General features: G+C 36.2%; 1 protein-coding gene across 8 annotated transcripts in view; it reads right to left on the bottom strand.

Annotated features, from left to right (window-relative positions):
* LOC135160928 (potassium voltage-gated channel subfamily KQT member 1-like) overlaps nt 1–15,446 on the bottom strand; it is a 43,767-nt gene that overhangs the window by 10,910 nt on the left and 17,411 nt on the right. For 4 of the 8 annotated variants that reach the window (XM_064118082.1, XM_064118079.1, XM_064118078.1 and 1 more), the window contains exons 2-11: nt 11,342–11,423; nt 10,085–10,298; nt 8,750–8,965; nt 8,016–8,150; nt 7,844–7,926; nt 7,610–7,785; nt 6,767–6,889; nt 5,926–6,036; nt 5,609–5,793; nt 631–806 (exon numbers count right to left, since the gene is read on the bottom strand). In XM_064118082.1, the coding sequence (XP_063974152.1) occupies nt 631–806; nt 5,609–5,793; nt 5,926–6,036; nt 6,767–6,889; nt 7,610–7,785; nt 7,844–7,926; nt 8,016–8,150; nt 8,750–8,965; nt 10,085–10,293 (1,414 nt within the window). In that variant the 5' untranslated portion in view covers nt 10,294–10,298; nt 11,342–11,423. Of the gene's footprint in view, nt 1–630; nt 807–5,608; nt 5,794–5,925; nt 6,037–6,766; nt 6,890–7,609; nt 7,786–7,843; nt 7,927–8,015; nt 8,151–8,749; nt 8,966–10,084; nt 10,299–11,341; nt 11,424–15,446 lie in introns of those variants that run through there. The other 4 variants (XM_064118081.1, XM_064118086.1, XM_064118084.1 and 1 more) reach the window with 4 other exon arrangements.

A 15,446-nucleotide genomic window follows, 5' to 3' on the forward strand; every position in this document is an offset into this window, starting at 1 on the left:
GACAATATTTGTATATTTGTGATAATAACCTACAGACATATTTGTTCAGTAACAATTATTCTATTAATAAATTCCCTATAAAAATTTTTCTTATGAATTTTAATAAGTTCCTTGTGGTCTCTGATTGTCTATGAGCCACCAAATTGGAAAAAAAATCTTGATTGTTACTATAAGGCAATTTCTACAAAATTTTTCCTATAAAAAAAATTATACAGTTGACAATAAAAGTTCAATGGATATTCCCGAAACTTTCTCGTCAATGACCTAAGTTTTTCACTACTGTCAATTTTAGCGAACGGCCCGGAATTCAACGCAAATATCAAACTTTTTATTATACCACCATTTGTTGCAATGTGGACCAAAATCCACAAAAAACAATAATAACGAAAATTTCTCTCTCCTCTCATATCTCTCGAAAACTCCATCGAGAACCGCACGGTAAATCAATTTAAATCACTTTAGCTCTTCGCTAATTCATTAATGCTCGAGCAATAATGGAAAACAATGCAAAAGAAGCAATTTATTATCTGCATTTCGTTGACGTTGTCATGTCAGCACTGCAATGTCAAACATGTGTCGTTAATTTGATGAGGAATGAATAAAGCTGCGGAAATCATTTACCAAACTGACCTAGATTCTCAGCCGATGATATGAGATCAGTAAAAACACGAGGTGGAGGACGTTGGTAATTATGGGACAGTTTGTGTCCACCTGGACTGTGAAGAGATGTGCTCTTGTGTCGGCGAATAGTCGGTAAACGACTGACGAATGAGGCATTCTGCTTAAAACTGGAAGACAGACGACTACTGAAAGAGTAAACAATGGTCGATAACAACTATGGAACTTTCGGGTAAATAGATGGTTAACAATGTGAACTACTGAATAATTAATGGTTGCAGTTTTTTTTTTCACGGCTATAGTGGGGGGAATGAGTTCTACTAAACTCATTTCACCCCTTCCCTGTCTCGGTCAAGGATTTTAAGACTACGGTCAGCAAATAAACACAAATGGTTCAACACTGTAGCTCCATTATTTCCTGAATTATGAGATTTTCATGCTAAGTATTTTGCTGCGGTATTATCTTCATTTTATCATCACTTTGAGGAGTCACTGGGGTGGAATGAACAAAATCACGCGATATCGTCCGGGAAGAAAAGGGGAGGATAGTTGTGAGGACCAAGTTACTGATTTTTAAAAACTCATCGGTCTGGAAGTTATACGTCGGAGCAAAAAACTCATCACTTAATTTCAGGAGAAGAATCTGGGGAATTTCGTAGATAAAAAACCTGTGAGTTGTTGTGCGAAGGAAATTTGAGGGAGAGAAAATTGGGGGTAGTTTATGGTCAATTGAAAATTAGGGATTTTCAGGTGCTTTAATTTTAAATAAATAGTGTCGAGATTTTTTAAAAATTATTGTAACGGAAAAAATTTAGTAGAATCTCAATATTTTGATCACATCCTGTAGTAGTACACGAAGAGAAAAATTCGGTATAAATGACGTTCCTGTTCCGTAATTTACCAGTCAAAACAATATTCGATAAAAATAATAGAACAGTTACGCACCTTTTCACTGAACTGTCAGGAAAAAGTCTAGAACGATTCAGATAAATTATGGAATGTTCAGTGAAAAAATGGTTTTGACGGGCAGATTACGGAGGGGGCTCGCAATTTTTACAGAATTTTTCTCTCCGTAGGCCTAAATTTCCAAATCCAAAAAAACAAATCGTTAATCAGACTGAGGAGGTCTGCCAGTGCTCCTCTTTATACACTGAACAAATTTGCAAATGGAACAGACTTTAAGCATGTCGGAATAATTTATCAATATTTAAAGGAATGTAAATCAAGAATTTAGTATTTGATCGACAGTGTAAATAAGTCTTGTGTACAAATTTCAACACTTTAAATAATAACAAAGAAAAATCAATATCCTTTGGATTTGCGAAGGCGCAAATTCCGGGATAATTTATCACTGATGGAAAATTAAGTGCGTCACGTGGCGGGTTTACACTGTAAAGAGAAAAAGATTTATGAAGATGAGTAGACTGCTGTTAAAACTAGAAAAATCATCAACTCAATACTTTCATGTTCTTCTTGTTGTAATTAAAATGTCCACTAAATTGAAAAAAATATCTCCCAATTGAATTTCGCGAAAATCGAATTTAATACAGAAATTATTGAGAAATCGAAAATTTTACGGTATCTTTACAGAAAATGTCAATGAAATAATTGCATTTGCTTCGCTGTAATGACCCCCTTATTCCCCTCCGTCGATTTTACGTTGACGCAGTATTAATGCGATATTCATGCATTTAAAAAATTAATTTATCTTCTGCTTCATTAATTTCAACGCGGAAGTCCATCCATTAATGGAAGAATAATTCAGTCCAATTATTCTCCAAACATCCGATCCTCGACATTTTTTGCAAATCAAATCGCAAAATAATTTTAACGTTATTAATTGAGTCAGTATGTCACATATTCCAACTGCAATTTCCAGAAAATCCGTGGATAAATGGAACCACTTTCCCATCATTCAATTTCCACGGGTGCATGTGCGAGGTTGGCCCGACATGGGTTTGCATTTTGAAATGGAATTTTCTCATAATTGCGTCGGTATTTGCCGGGTGGTGAATATACCTACAACAACGTAACAAGCACTGAACATTTGGAATACAAGTCAAACTTTCAAACATTCCACTAATTTTTCTGTCATCCTGAATACGTGTAATTTCACCAGTTTCTACGTCATATCGTGGTAAAGCTCTTCGCGATTCTCTATAAAATAGAAAAACCCGGAAGGTCGGGTCCAGGTCGGGCCAATATCGGCTCAAGCTCGGCAAAAGGTCGGCTTAACCTTCGACGAGGCGGGAGCACACGGGAAACAATTTTAGGTAAAAAAAAGACCTTCAGGGGGCGGAACACAGGAGGAAGGTTAGTTTTATAACAATAATTAACCTCCCCCTAATCTAAGTCTTATTTTTCCAACAAAAATTGACCTATAAAGTGGTTGACCTCTAGAAGCCTAATTTTTATCTGAAATTTCTTTCCGCAGTTGTGTGCTCATCAGCAAAGGAAGAACGAGACGATCATGATGTTATAAACAATACGAGTTTAATTATAAATATAATATTTTTTCAAGGGATAGAGCTCAAGATGATTGGGCAGTGGTTGCAATGGAGAGCGACGACCCACTCGTCGCACACAATTCGCGTGTCCACTACTGTAGGTTGACCCAATCGGCTATTTTATCACTTGCTGAGATTTTGTCTACATCAAGAGAAAAATCTGACAATTTTTATAGTGTGATTCTAATAAAAATGACTGTCCTGCCTTGAAATCTCTGCGCAAACTACAAGTCTGAAAAAAATTGCTAAGACGCCTAGTAAAATTTCTTTATTGGATTAGGAAAATTTCTACATCGGACTTGTAAAAATTCAAAGTCCAACATGGGCAATAGTCGACTATATTCGGGGTTCATCATTAACCAGTCACAATGAGTTGAAAAAATTACTACGTGGCAGAGTAAAAAATGAAGGAAGGCACGATAAAATACACTGACCTAGATAGGAATTTTCAAAAGATTTCTTTCAACTTTTCATTTGACCTCAAATAAAAAATGATAGACCTTCAAATTTTATAGGGCTGTTGAGTAAATTTTACGAAGCTAAATATCATTAATTACAAACTTTATTAGAAAATTTACGGTGTTGATAGGAATTTTTATGTGTGAGTAGACATTCATTCTAGTACTCTAGCATGTTGCACCTCGATTCTAGTGCCTGGCACCGTAATTTTTCACAGACTTTTCTCTCCGTTTATGAACTACGTTCAATGAAGTTCCTTGAGAACATCGTGAGCAGGAACAAAATGTGTCAATCACCAACGAGATTCGTTTCAAGTTTTGTCGACATTGTACAAAGGCAATCATCGGTGGAATTTCCGCTTTCATTATTTTATCGTTCCACCCGAATTAGGCGAGAGGGGACGAACATTGTAAGGTCATATGTCAAGGGGGAGTCATGGGTTTGTCACGGTTTTATCAGAGGGTGAGGGAGCTGGAATGTCGTGAAAAAAGGTTGATGTCATTGGTGAATCGATTACAAGTCACTTCGGTAATTATTGCCCCGTCTGACAATGCTTGTTTTACCCTCTTCAATTTCCGGAGATAAACCTCCCCTGAGACAATGGGCGAATACCAAGATTATTCCATTAGCAATGAATATGATAGAGTTGTCATTAGTAGGAGAATCATGACATCTAATTAGATGAATCAGCAGGTCTGCAAGTGCAAGTCCCAGATGCGTACGAAATTATGTCTTTGGAATATCTTTAAAGGATCATCAGAAAACGTTTTCAGAAGATAAAGAAAGAACTCATTTCTTAAAATTATTTTCGGCAGATCATTCACCTCAGTTATAAAATATTCAATCTATGTTTGTTCGATAATTTTTTAATTCTGTCCATTAAAAATTTGCTGAAGTTGACAGAAAGGGAAACATTTGCGGTATTGGATCCAATTCAAAACATATTATTCGAAATTGCGGAAGCCATTTATGATAGTACTTCTGTCTCTCTCAGTGGCTGAATAATCCTGACGACTCTCCAGCAGCCACTGAAAATTTAATTATCGAAATTATATAATTTTATTATCATCGTGATGACGTCCATAAGCACGTTCATTAAATTTTTAATCACGACACCAACGTGATCCCATCTATGAACGGAGCGAGCCACTCAAGTGTCCCACACACATGCTACATTTGTCGGCAAAACTAACCCATCTCCATGACTATGATTACGTATTCCTTTAACGAACCCATTCTTCAATTTTTATTGATAAACTTTCGACAATAATTGCAGATACATCGAACAAAAAGCAGTGACCATTTGCACGTGACGTAAAAAAAATTATGAGACCGTAAAAGTTAATTCAAATTTGACTATTTTCATGTTCAGGAACTGAACGTTAAGCCAATGTTGGCCAGCAGCCTTATGACAATCTTATTTGTCAACGTTGCGGTGATACTCGAACCACGTTAAGCTAATTTTTCCTCAATATTACAGCAGTTTAACGTTGAGTTACTATCGTCAATGTAACATTGACTGTTAATACTGAGTCAATTTTTATTCGTTAACATCGGGAAAATAATTTCCGCCAATATTGTTACGTCAAAATAATCTTACCCCAATTCTTTTAAACAATTCAACGAATAGCAGAAAGAAGACGTGAAATGGATCGTAACATTCAGGCAGAATTTATCGAGGAAAATTCGATTAACCCCGAGTTATTCAAGTGATGAACCAGACGAGAGTAATTCGGATTGAAAGTGATATGAGGATTCAATGAATCATCGAATTCGCTCGAAAATGCATGATCATAAAAATTTCATTAAAAACCCAATTGCTAATTTATTATCAACTCCATTGACAACTTTGTCACGATAGCAATTTCCCCACTCGTTTCACCAGACGGGAGTTCACACAATCTCCCACAATTGCAACGTCACATAATATCATCAATAGGATTATGACGGTGGTGATGAGCGAGTCAGGACAATTCGTGATATTAGTTGGTGAATAAAAATATTGAATGGCTTTGGGTAAATACCTGGGTGGGCTGGAAAGTGGTACTTGATGAATTTTCCATGTGGCAATGCTTATGCTGTGCTCATCAGCTGCATAACACCTCCACAGTGCCTGAATCAGTGTAGCAGCTGGCTGTCGCCTCCTAATCATGTGTTTCTGCCTCTGCTGCTGCTGAACTTTCAACGCAAATCCCGAGCCGAGAATCCCCTGGAATCAACGAATAAACCAGCCCCTTCCTCCCCCTCGGGGGGAGGGGGAGGGCCGAGACAAGCGATTAATCAAGATTAGAGAAAGCGTGAATTAAAGTATGATTTATCCAGACAATTGCGAATGACGTACCGCGGGCAATGCGAAGAAGGATATTCCCAGGAGCGCGCAGAAGGAGGCAATAATTTTTCCCTGCCAAGTTTTTGGTACAGCATCACCGTAGCCAACAGTGCACAGAGTAATCTGGTGAAATTTGACGTGTGGGTAAACACGATGAGACTAATAATCGAAAGCGAGGCATGAAACATTTGCAGCCACTTAAGACTGGATATTTGCCAAAGGTTAGCATGTGTGGGGTTATTTATTCGTTTGAACTGTTGATTCTGGATTGAGGTAATATTTTAGTTGAGAAGTGCAACAATGAAAAAATGGAAAAAAATTCTTTTCGATTGAATAAGAAATGTAAAATTTAATGTAAAACGTAAGGTGTCTTGCTTTTTTTAATTGTAATTGTTTGATCTCGTTTGTGATGAAATATTTTTTATAGGGTTGGATATTTCTGTAGAAATTATTACGCATAAATTTCCCAATTTTTTGATTGCAAAGAAAAATTGTGCGTGGGAATTGTTACAGAAAAATCAAAAACTTCAGGCATTTTTTATGAAAAAAAAAAGGTTCTTATGAAGTTTTGATGCAAGAAAATAATTGGAATTCGTTTGAACTCGATTTTCTTTCTTAATCCATTGTCTCTATGATTCATTTTTACCAGATATTTTTTATTGAAGAGAATCTGCAATAGAAGTGCAATTAAAATTTTATGAAATTCTCTATCAAATTTAATATGTCTTTAATATTGCATCGAAATCCTATTTATTAATTTTAGTTAATGTAAATATATTTGCTTTCTGTTGCGGGCGAGAAGTCCGCGGGCAATGTGGGAAAATTCCATGCCAAATGTATAACTCTAGCTCACCACTCCCCACCAAAGAGCCTTCGCGTAGTTGTTGAAGTGCTCGTCGTCCCTCTCGGCGAGATACACCAAGAAGCTTGCGAATATTAGACCAAGGAAGCCGATGTAGAGGGTTGTAATGAGTTCCTGAGAGAACGTTGAAATTATTTCATGATGCAATGATTATTCAAAGTTTCATCATGGCTACAGAGAGGGGAAGAGCGTGAATTATTAAAATAATCTTTCTTCAATGTTAGTGAGGAAAATGGAATTTTCCAAGTTAATTACCTGCTCAATGAACGCTGGGGTGGATTATTTATGTACCATTTTTTGCTTGTGAATAAAATATGTTGAATTGCGAGGGTTGTCGGATAAATTTATTGATTGATCAAACTAATATTTGGTTTGTAAAGGGATCATTTTTTTGCTTGACATTTTCCCTTAAAACGTTTTGTATTCATAAAATTCAATATTTTCCATTCAATTTTAGCGCCCGAATAATTTATTATTATCCGAGGACTTTAAGCATGAAATTTTTAAAATATGCTTGAACCTACGCATATGGGTATCCCACCGATCGGTTTTCAACGATAACCATCAATATTATTATTTAAATGCATTCAGCTGTGATTTTAAATAACATTTTCACTGCAGTAAATATCATGACATTATTTTCAGATAAAAACTGTTATTTTTTATCTAATATTCCAAGTGAGATAAAAAATGCTTCACGGGGGTGACCAACTCCGGGGATGATGGTCAAACTACGGGTAAAATGGATGTAAGAGTTGAAAGTTTGGACTCGAATAGTTTTACCGTCTCCATTTTGAAAATTATACCGCGGAATAATTAAATAACTCTGCTTACTTGACGATGAGCATATACGACACTGCCCAGCAATTTCCAAGTGCCCCCACGACGATCCATACGAACCATTCGCAGTATCTGAAAGAACCTGAGGCCCCGCAATGCACTAGCTGCAAATACTTGGCCACTACTTCGCATTGCAAGAACGACTACACTAGCCAGAATAGTTATCACGTCTGAAATAATAATAATGTGAGGATTTGTTGAGTCTTCAGAGGGATTTGAGGGCATTACCTATAATACAAAATGGTCTACGAAGGAATTTCAGTCGACCTATGGCCGTCTGGTAGCGAGAGCAGCATCCAGATGACCACAATCTACCATAACATGACAAAAAGACAATGTTAACTCCCAACGTAATAGTAAATTTTGAATTACTATAATTTTTTGTGGTGTTCTTCTTTACCTGAGGCAGAATTCCATCCCGAACCAAATTACCACGACTAACTCCATGTAATACAGCCACATACCAGCCTCCTTTTCGTACTCCTCTATAGTACTAAATACTGATAACACCAGGCACATGAAGACCATACAGAATCTGTAATTACAATTAACAGCAATTAATAGCGTCAATTGAGAGAATAGTTTTTGATAATTTTTATTCTCGCAAGTTGATGGACGCGCGAAGTTGTGAAGGGTATGTTGATGTCAAAATTACGTCAATGCGGATACGATAATGACCTCATTCTAAGAATTCAAATGTTTTTTTATTTTAGAACTTCAATATTTTGATTTTAAAGAGAGAAAAAAAGGTCGTTTGTTTCAGAAATAAAATTAACGCCATTTTTGGCTGATTTTATTGTTTATAATGACCTCACATTAATCAAAAATTAATCAAGTAAAGAGGAAACCAACCGGTCGAACATTTATCTAGTTTTACATTCAATTTCAAAGGCTTTTGTTCTATTAAGAAATCAATAAAGTGTATTAAAAGTAAAACTAACGATCTGGTCTGCCTTAGCGTTGACCTCACTACTTCTCATTAAAATATTCCTACAATTAACAATTATGGTGAGATATTACGTTGGTGAATCTCTGAAGCAAATTCAATACACGTTAAAAAATGATTTCACTGGAAAATATTTCAGTAATTGGTGAGTTTAAGGCTAATTTAATGAAATTGGGAGGATGACTTACACGATCATGTGGTAGGTGATGGCGTAGATGCCCCTGGGCCTTTCAAGAAAATTATAGAAGTTTGTTTGTAGCCTCCGGTATCGGGCGTCCCTGCGTGTCGCCCTGTAGTTAATCGGCCGGCCCAATAATGACATTCTCGGGGCTGTCAGGCGTGCACCACCACCTCCTTGGACACAGCCGCCGGCGGCAGCGTCGTCAACGCTGTCACCGATGTACCTATTCGGTGCCCCGAAGGGTTTTAAAAATAATTTCCAATGAAAAAGTGAGAGAAATATAAATGAGTGGAGGGAACATCTAGTGCTGTCTACTCACAGCCATATTTTTCATACTTTCTGTGCCAAATATAGGAACAAAAAAAAAGTGAATTAAATTGCTCTCGTTGTCCACTGGTGAGAGGGCACGATTTTGCGAACGAGCCAAACCACTATCGATTCCTCAATTTCCTGTCTACTTCCTACCCTTTTCCAGCCCCGCGGGCAGCCACATTGGCCCATTTAATTAAATAATTCCAAGCGAAATAGATTTTAATGAATTTAACGAAACTTGTCATCAATTCAACGGCAAAACGGTTAAATGTGAAATAAAATATTGTCTGGCTGGGTTTTGGAGGGATATCTCGGAACCTAAGGGAGATAGGAAATATTTGTATTATACTTTTTTATAGATCGTCCTTTAGTCTATAAAAAAGGTTATTTGATGAATTTCACTATCTAGCGTAAAATGCCGAGTTATTTGATGAAAACTGACCGTTGATCAAATATGTTCTTTTTTTTTAGCGGAATCGCGTATGAAAAAAGTTGATAAATACTTTGAATTTCCATTGGAGGTCTGGTGGAATTTCATAGAAAAATTCCGTATTATCTCACGAGTAAGCGCTAGGTTTTTTCTGTTAATTTCTGAAACAGTGTGCCACATAAACATTTTTTAGTACATTCAACCCACTTCAACTTCGTCAACTATTCATCGCTGTCGATACACGATACACGAAAAAAATTCATAGAAAAAGGTAGACAATTCTATTGGTTTTCTATTGAATTCTGTAACTACAGTTTTAGCCAATTCTGGTGAGAAAATATAAAATTCAAAACAGATAGATTTTGCTTTTTCAAGTTTGTTAATATATTTTCGATACAAATTCTTCAAGTATTTTTTATTTAATTCGAATTCTTTTGAGTTTGGTTTACCACCGGCAAAATTTCCCGATTTTTGTGATAATCATTGGACAGATATGTGGAAGAAAAGAACAAGCGAAAGCCCAATAGAAATCCAAGAAAATCGTGGTGAAATTTTTTCACACGTGGATTGTTCTCGCCTTCTCCTCTGGTTAAATAATACCTGAGTGACTTTTGATCCATCATGTCGAATGTTTGAAAACGCACGGAGGTAGTCGCGTAGTACGATGCAACACCAGTGGTGATTTTCCCGGTGTTGTGAGTCTCAGAGTCACGCTCAAGGGTGGCAGAGCGTAGGACGAAATGCGGGGTGAGTAGAGGACGATGAAGTAACGCCGGACTGCCACCATCCGACAGTGGCTCCGTCGTCATTATGGCTGGATTATTTACACATGGGAATTTCAGATCATAGAACACTCAGAATAAATTTTAAATGATATAAACAATGTACTGTGTTGAGGCTGGAGACCGGTTTTTCATTTTTTTCCATGTATTTTTTATTTCTAAATCCCCCTCATCAACAAAAATAACACTCAATTGATTAAAATGCAGTGACGGTTGTGTAATTTTTCCCCAACATCACATGAAAATTCCCATTCGCTTGGGAATTTTTCGTTGAATAACACTTCACTCCAGAATTATCAAATTTGTGGTCTAATTTTTATTGAATTTTTCCCCCTGCGATGAAAAATCTATTTTTTCGAGAATATTTGATTTTTCATATTTTCCTTTGGAAATGTCAGAAATTCTGCCCATGGGAAATCAAAATTTTGTCCCCCACTCTTCACAGTTTAATAAAAATTTCGGGGAATGTTACACGATGGAATTTCCTAGAAAAACCTCATGATTTCGATGGGAAATCCTGTTGGATTTCTATTGAGCTTTTTCATTAAGGATTTCGGAAGGTTCAAAGGGCCTTTCCTTGATAGACATTCTGGAATAGAAACTACTATTTCACTGTATAATTTAGTATAATTTCATCTTTCTAAAAACTAATACTAATACATATTTTACAATAATTCCTTTGTCGCTTTTTAACTCAACATTTTAATAGAATGAATTGTATTAAAAATCTAATTCCCTTAAATTGTGTTTTTTTCTTTAGGGAATTTTCCGAGAATTTCCCGACGGGAATTTTCCGCTCCTTTTTCTTCTGTTCTATCTATCTGTTCTTTTCTATTCATCTATGTATAGTATAGCCGTCACTCAGTGTTTTCCGACGTAATAGCGCGTAATTAAAGCTCGCAATGCTTCAATAGATACCCAAAAGAATTTTCTCACGAATTCTCTAATTTAAAAAAATAACAGTTCGTCGTACGTGCTACGTGGAGATGAACATTACATGGTTTATTCATATTAGAGAGGATACTTCATTACATATGTTCTATGCAACTGAAAGAACGGACTATTGAGCGCTCACCACTCGAGTGTCAGCTGGTTCTGCTCTTCCCGCCTTTATGACTCATGTCTCGTAATATCTCAAAATTGGTCAATGCTCGCATCTGGAATTAACAATAAAAAAAGGAGAAGGGCACGTGTGATCAAATTTAATAGAAAAACCTAGCGCTTTTTTCCGAAATTCTATTGAATTTCTGTCGGAATTTTTTTTCAAATTTTATGATGTAATTCGTCGACTTTTTTGTTGAAATTCTTAGACATTAATTTTATAAATTTTCTCGGCTGTTTTTATTGTTTGTTTTTTCAATAAAATCCAGGTAAAATACAAAATGTAAATTTAAAGTCTATAAATAAATTATCCATTAAAATTAAAATTGAGAGTCTATAGATTTTCATTCTTCGATAAAAATTCTTCGACAGAACTTCAGTAATTAATTTGGGCAGTTTTTAAAAATGTCTCATAATGAAATCATCAGCAGCTCTTTCACTCGTTGATAATTTTAAATAAAATCGCTATAGAATTCAAACAGAAATTCAATGTGATATCAAATTGTGGCTTATTCTCCTTCAAAAAAAATACAAAGATACAAATATATTTGCATTACAAAATTATTCTTCAAGTTCCTATGAATAACTATTGTCACCATTTTCTGAAATGTTTAATACACAAAAGTATATTTTGATTTTTCTACGATAATTTTTTCTCATGAATTCCATGTTTGGAAATTTTCCCAGAAAAAATCGTACCACATCCTTGCAACATAAACTATACATATAATCAACACCTACAGCACAAAGAAAAACAAAATTTCTCATTATAATTCTAACAGGGCTTGGAGAGAATTTTCAAAGCTTGCCAAAGAAATTCCATGTAAATAATAAAAAAAGTGATGGGTCTCCTAAAAAATTTCTTTAGGCAAAGAAAGTTTATCTACTTCCACACCGACCATTCCCAAGCTAATTTCGATCATAAATTGCTGTTTTATTTCAACTCCAATTTGTTACTTTTGTACTCCACAAACGCATGCACATATCAACAGAAATATTATTCCATCACACTTATATAATTACGGCGACACATCTGCAGGGAAAGTAAAAGTCGAAATAACCCGGTACATAAAGTTGAATGATATACAGAAACAAGTAGAGGAGGTCTAGAGTTTGCTGGATTGCTCTGAAATATTCCCAGAGGGTAAGACTTTAACTCTGTGGATAGGTTATTTGAAAATGTGACCGGAGTCTCCACGGTGGGTCTGTCTCTATGTATAAACTCAACGAAATTTACCTTTTTCTCTCTGATAATAAAATTTCTCTCGTGTCTCAACCTCGAAATTCAAAATGGAAATGATTCCAACCCAAAAATAATTCCTCATTGCTGTGTCCTATCATTTTAATCCACAAATTTGTATTGAAAAACGCGAGAGTCAATTTAATTAGATGAAACGTGAATTTTCCCCCGAAATTTTGCAAAAATTTCTCGTATTTCCCCGAAATTTCAACGAAAATCCCGAGATTTGTCGCGTAAGAGGATCAGATTTTTTTATTACGAAGCGTCTGACATTTTTGCGAGTAATCGAGGTAGAATTTTTATGGATTATTTTTTCCACTAAACTTTCAATTTTTCAATATTCTCCAAGAAATATTCGAACACCTCCCCTGGTAGCGACAAAAAATTAATCGCACTTTCCACCCGGAAATGCGCTCCACATCGAATACTCCTCCGCGAAAAGCCCTCAGGTGATGATGAAGTTATCAAGTTAATCCTTGCGAGGAAATCACCGGTAAATTTATCAAGACTGTTTGATGAAGCTCTGGAGTCTCGAGTCACTGACAAACATTTGCATAAAAAAATCACCAAAAAGCGCATAACTTTCATAAAATAATCTCCAACTGACCAAATAAACCCCTCATTCCAATCATTTCCACCCGCACAAAATCCCCCTTCATTACCCCAAAATTTCCCTAAAAATTTTCCTGCATGAACCCATTGGCTCCTCAACCCCCTATCCCTTCAAACACTCGATTCATCAGTTCCTCTCGATCCTGCAAAATTCCCCAAAGGACGTGTCAAACTCAAAAATTCGTCCTCTTGAATCAACGACCCCTCAAAGCCTCAATCTGTGCCCCAACGAAACATCCACCCTTGTGATACCTGCATCAATCTAATGCACGTTCTCACCAACAGCATCACGATGACATCCTCCTCCTCTCCCCCCCCCCCCCAAAAAAAAAACTAAGTGCATGGATATTCAAACGACGGTGGCCTTTGTGGAGATGGAAATTGCTATGAGGAGTTTCATTGTTCTGAAAATAATTTGACTCATCCAATTAACTCGTTGCTGTGAGAATATGGTGAGTACCAGCCCAGAGGAAGAGCTCTGGTGCAAACCACTCAACACTTTGAGTGGAGAAAACCAAGTGCAGGTGGGTAAGAATGCAGAATGGATGGCAAGAGAGGCTTTTCGCTGGCAAAATCTCTTTCCATCTCATCGACATGACCTTTGGGGTCCTTTGCGGTCAACTCCGTCGCCCTGGTATGCAGTGAGAATACTCCTGCGAGGGATATATTCACCTGGTGCAGTGGTAAGATTCTCGAAAAATCCAAGTGACAGGGAGGAAGGAGAGAAAAAGAATTTCCTCGGAGATGTCAATAATTCACTCGACGTACGGACGATAGGAGGAGGAAGGAGTGGATGGTCTTAGGGTGGATCCTACAGTTGTGATGTGACACTGGGTGCCCAATATTGCATTGATTCAGGTGTAAAATATACACAGGTTGACGAATCGCTTTGCGAAAGGGCATAAACCTCCAGCCCCTGCGGTAGCTCAATGGCTTCTGCAAGTCTAAATCACTCGAGGCGTATCGATTCGAGTTGGAATGGGATTAAGGGAGGAATTGAAAGCTGTGGATGAATGAAACAGCGGTTGGATGGATGAAATTTGAAATTCAGAGATGATGAGAATTTTACGGGAGTTGGAGATACAACGAGTTTCGAAGAAATTCATCCAGAAACGGAGGAGAAAATTTAATGGAGGAAAGTGTTTTCATTTGGGAAAATATTCTATTGAAAATCGTCCGACGGTGTTTATATATTGAATTTATTTTATTTTATGATGATGGAATGATTAATATCAATTTTTCGATTAAAATTCCTTCGTTCGTGGAAAGTTTAACTTTTATCTGTCACTGGAGGGGAATTTATTATTGATTTTTGGGGAAAATATTATTTACGTTGTGTTATTAAATTAATCCGTTGTACCGATTAATAATATCTCATTTTTTATGCGAAGATTAATATAAGTTTTTCATTTTGTTGAAGTATTAGGAATTTTTCTTTCTGTGTGATTTAAATGAAAAAATGTGAAATTTCATAATTTCCTAAAAATATTTTTTAAAATGACTGTATTAAATTAACTATAAAATATTGTCCAATAAAAAAGATGAATATTGATAGTTATCAATTGAATAGATTGATATTTTTGCATTAAATAGACAAATCAGGTCGCAACTGTTCCTTTTTTCGTGTCGGCACGGCCGACGGAAGAGTTTAATTGAGAATTGAATGGAATTGATTGATAGAAGGTTGCAATGAAAAATTGAGTTTCATGGGGTAAGCCGGAAATTGTAGATTGAACGGGAACTATTGGAGATCCTGGCATATTTCCGATTTCATTTGATACAGGAAAATCCGCCTCAAATCCTCAGGCTACTCGAAATATTCAGAGAATTCAAATGTGAGCATTTGCCGAATTAGGACGCAAACGGAAATAAAGATCTTCGAGGTGGCCAATCACATCGAGTGTGAAGTCAGAATGCCAATACATTATACGAAAATAAACTCTTAATAATGAATATTAACTATAAAGATAATGAATTAATTTTAATTAATTACGTGAAAAAATTGCACAACTTCGACCGGCATTTTCATCGTAAGGACTTGCGCGAGTCAATTTTTTAAATTAAAAATCACGTTAACAAATATTAATACAAGTAACAGCGCCATCAAATTACTTTATGTACACAAAATAAAAAAAGCTTTAAGAATCGTTGACATCAGTCTCGCCAAAATTCTCGTTTTTTGAATTTTTCTGGCCAGTCAAGTCTCGGTCGTATTTACGCAAAAAAA

This window comes from Diachasmimorpha longicaudata, chromosome 3 (assembly GCF_034640455.1).
Source record: "Diachasmimorpha longicaudata isolate KC_UGA_2023 chromosome 3, iyDiaLong2, whole genome shotgun sequence".
Lineage (NCBI taxonomy): Eukaryota > Metazoa > Arthropoda > Insecta > Hymenoptera > Braconidae > Diachasmimorpha > Diachasmimorpha longicaudata.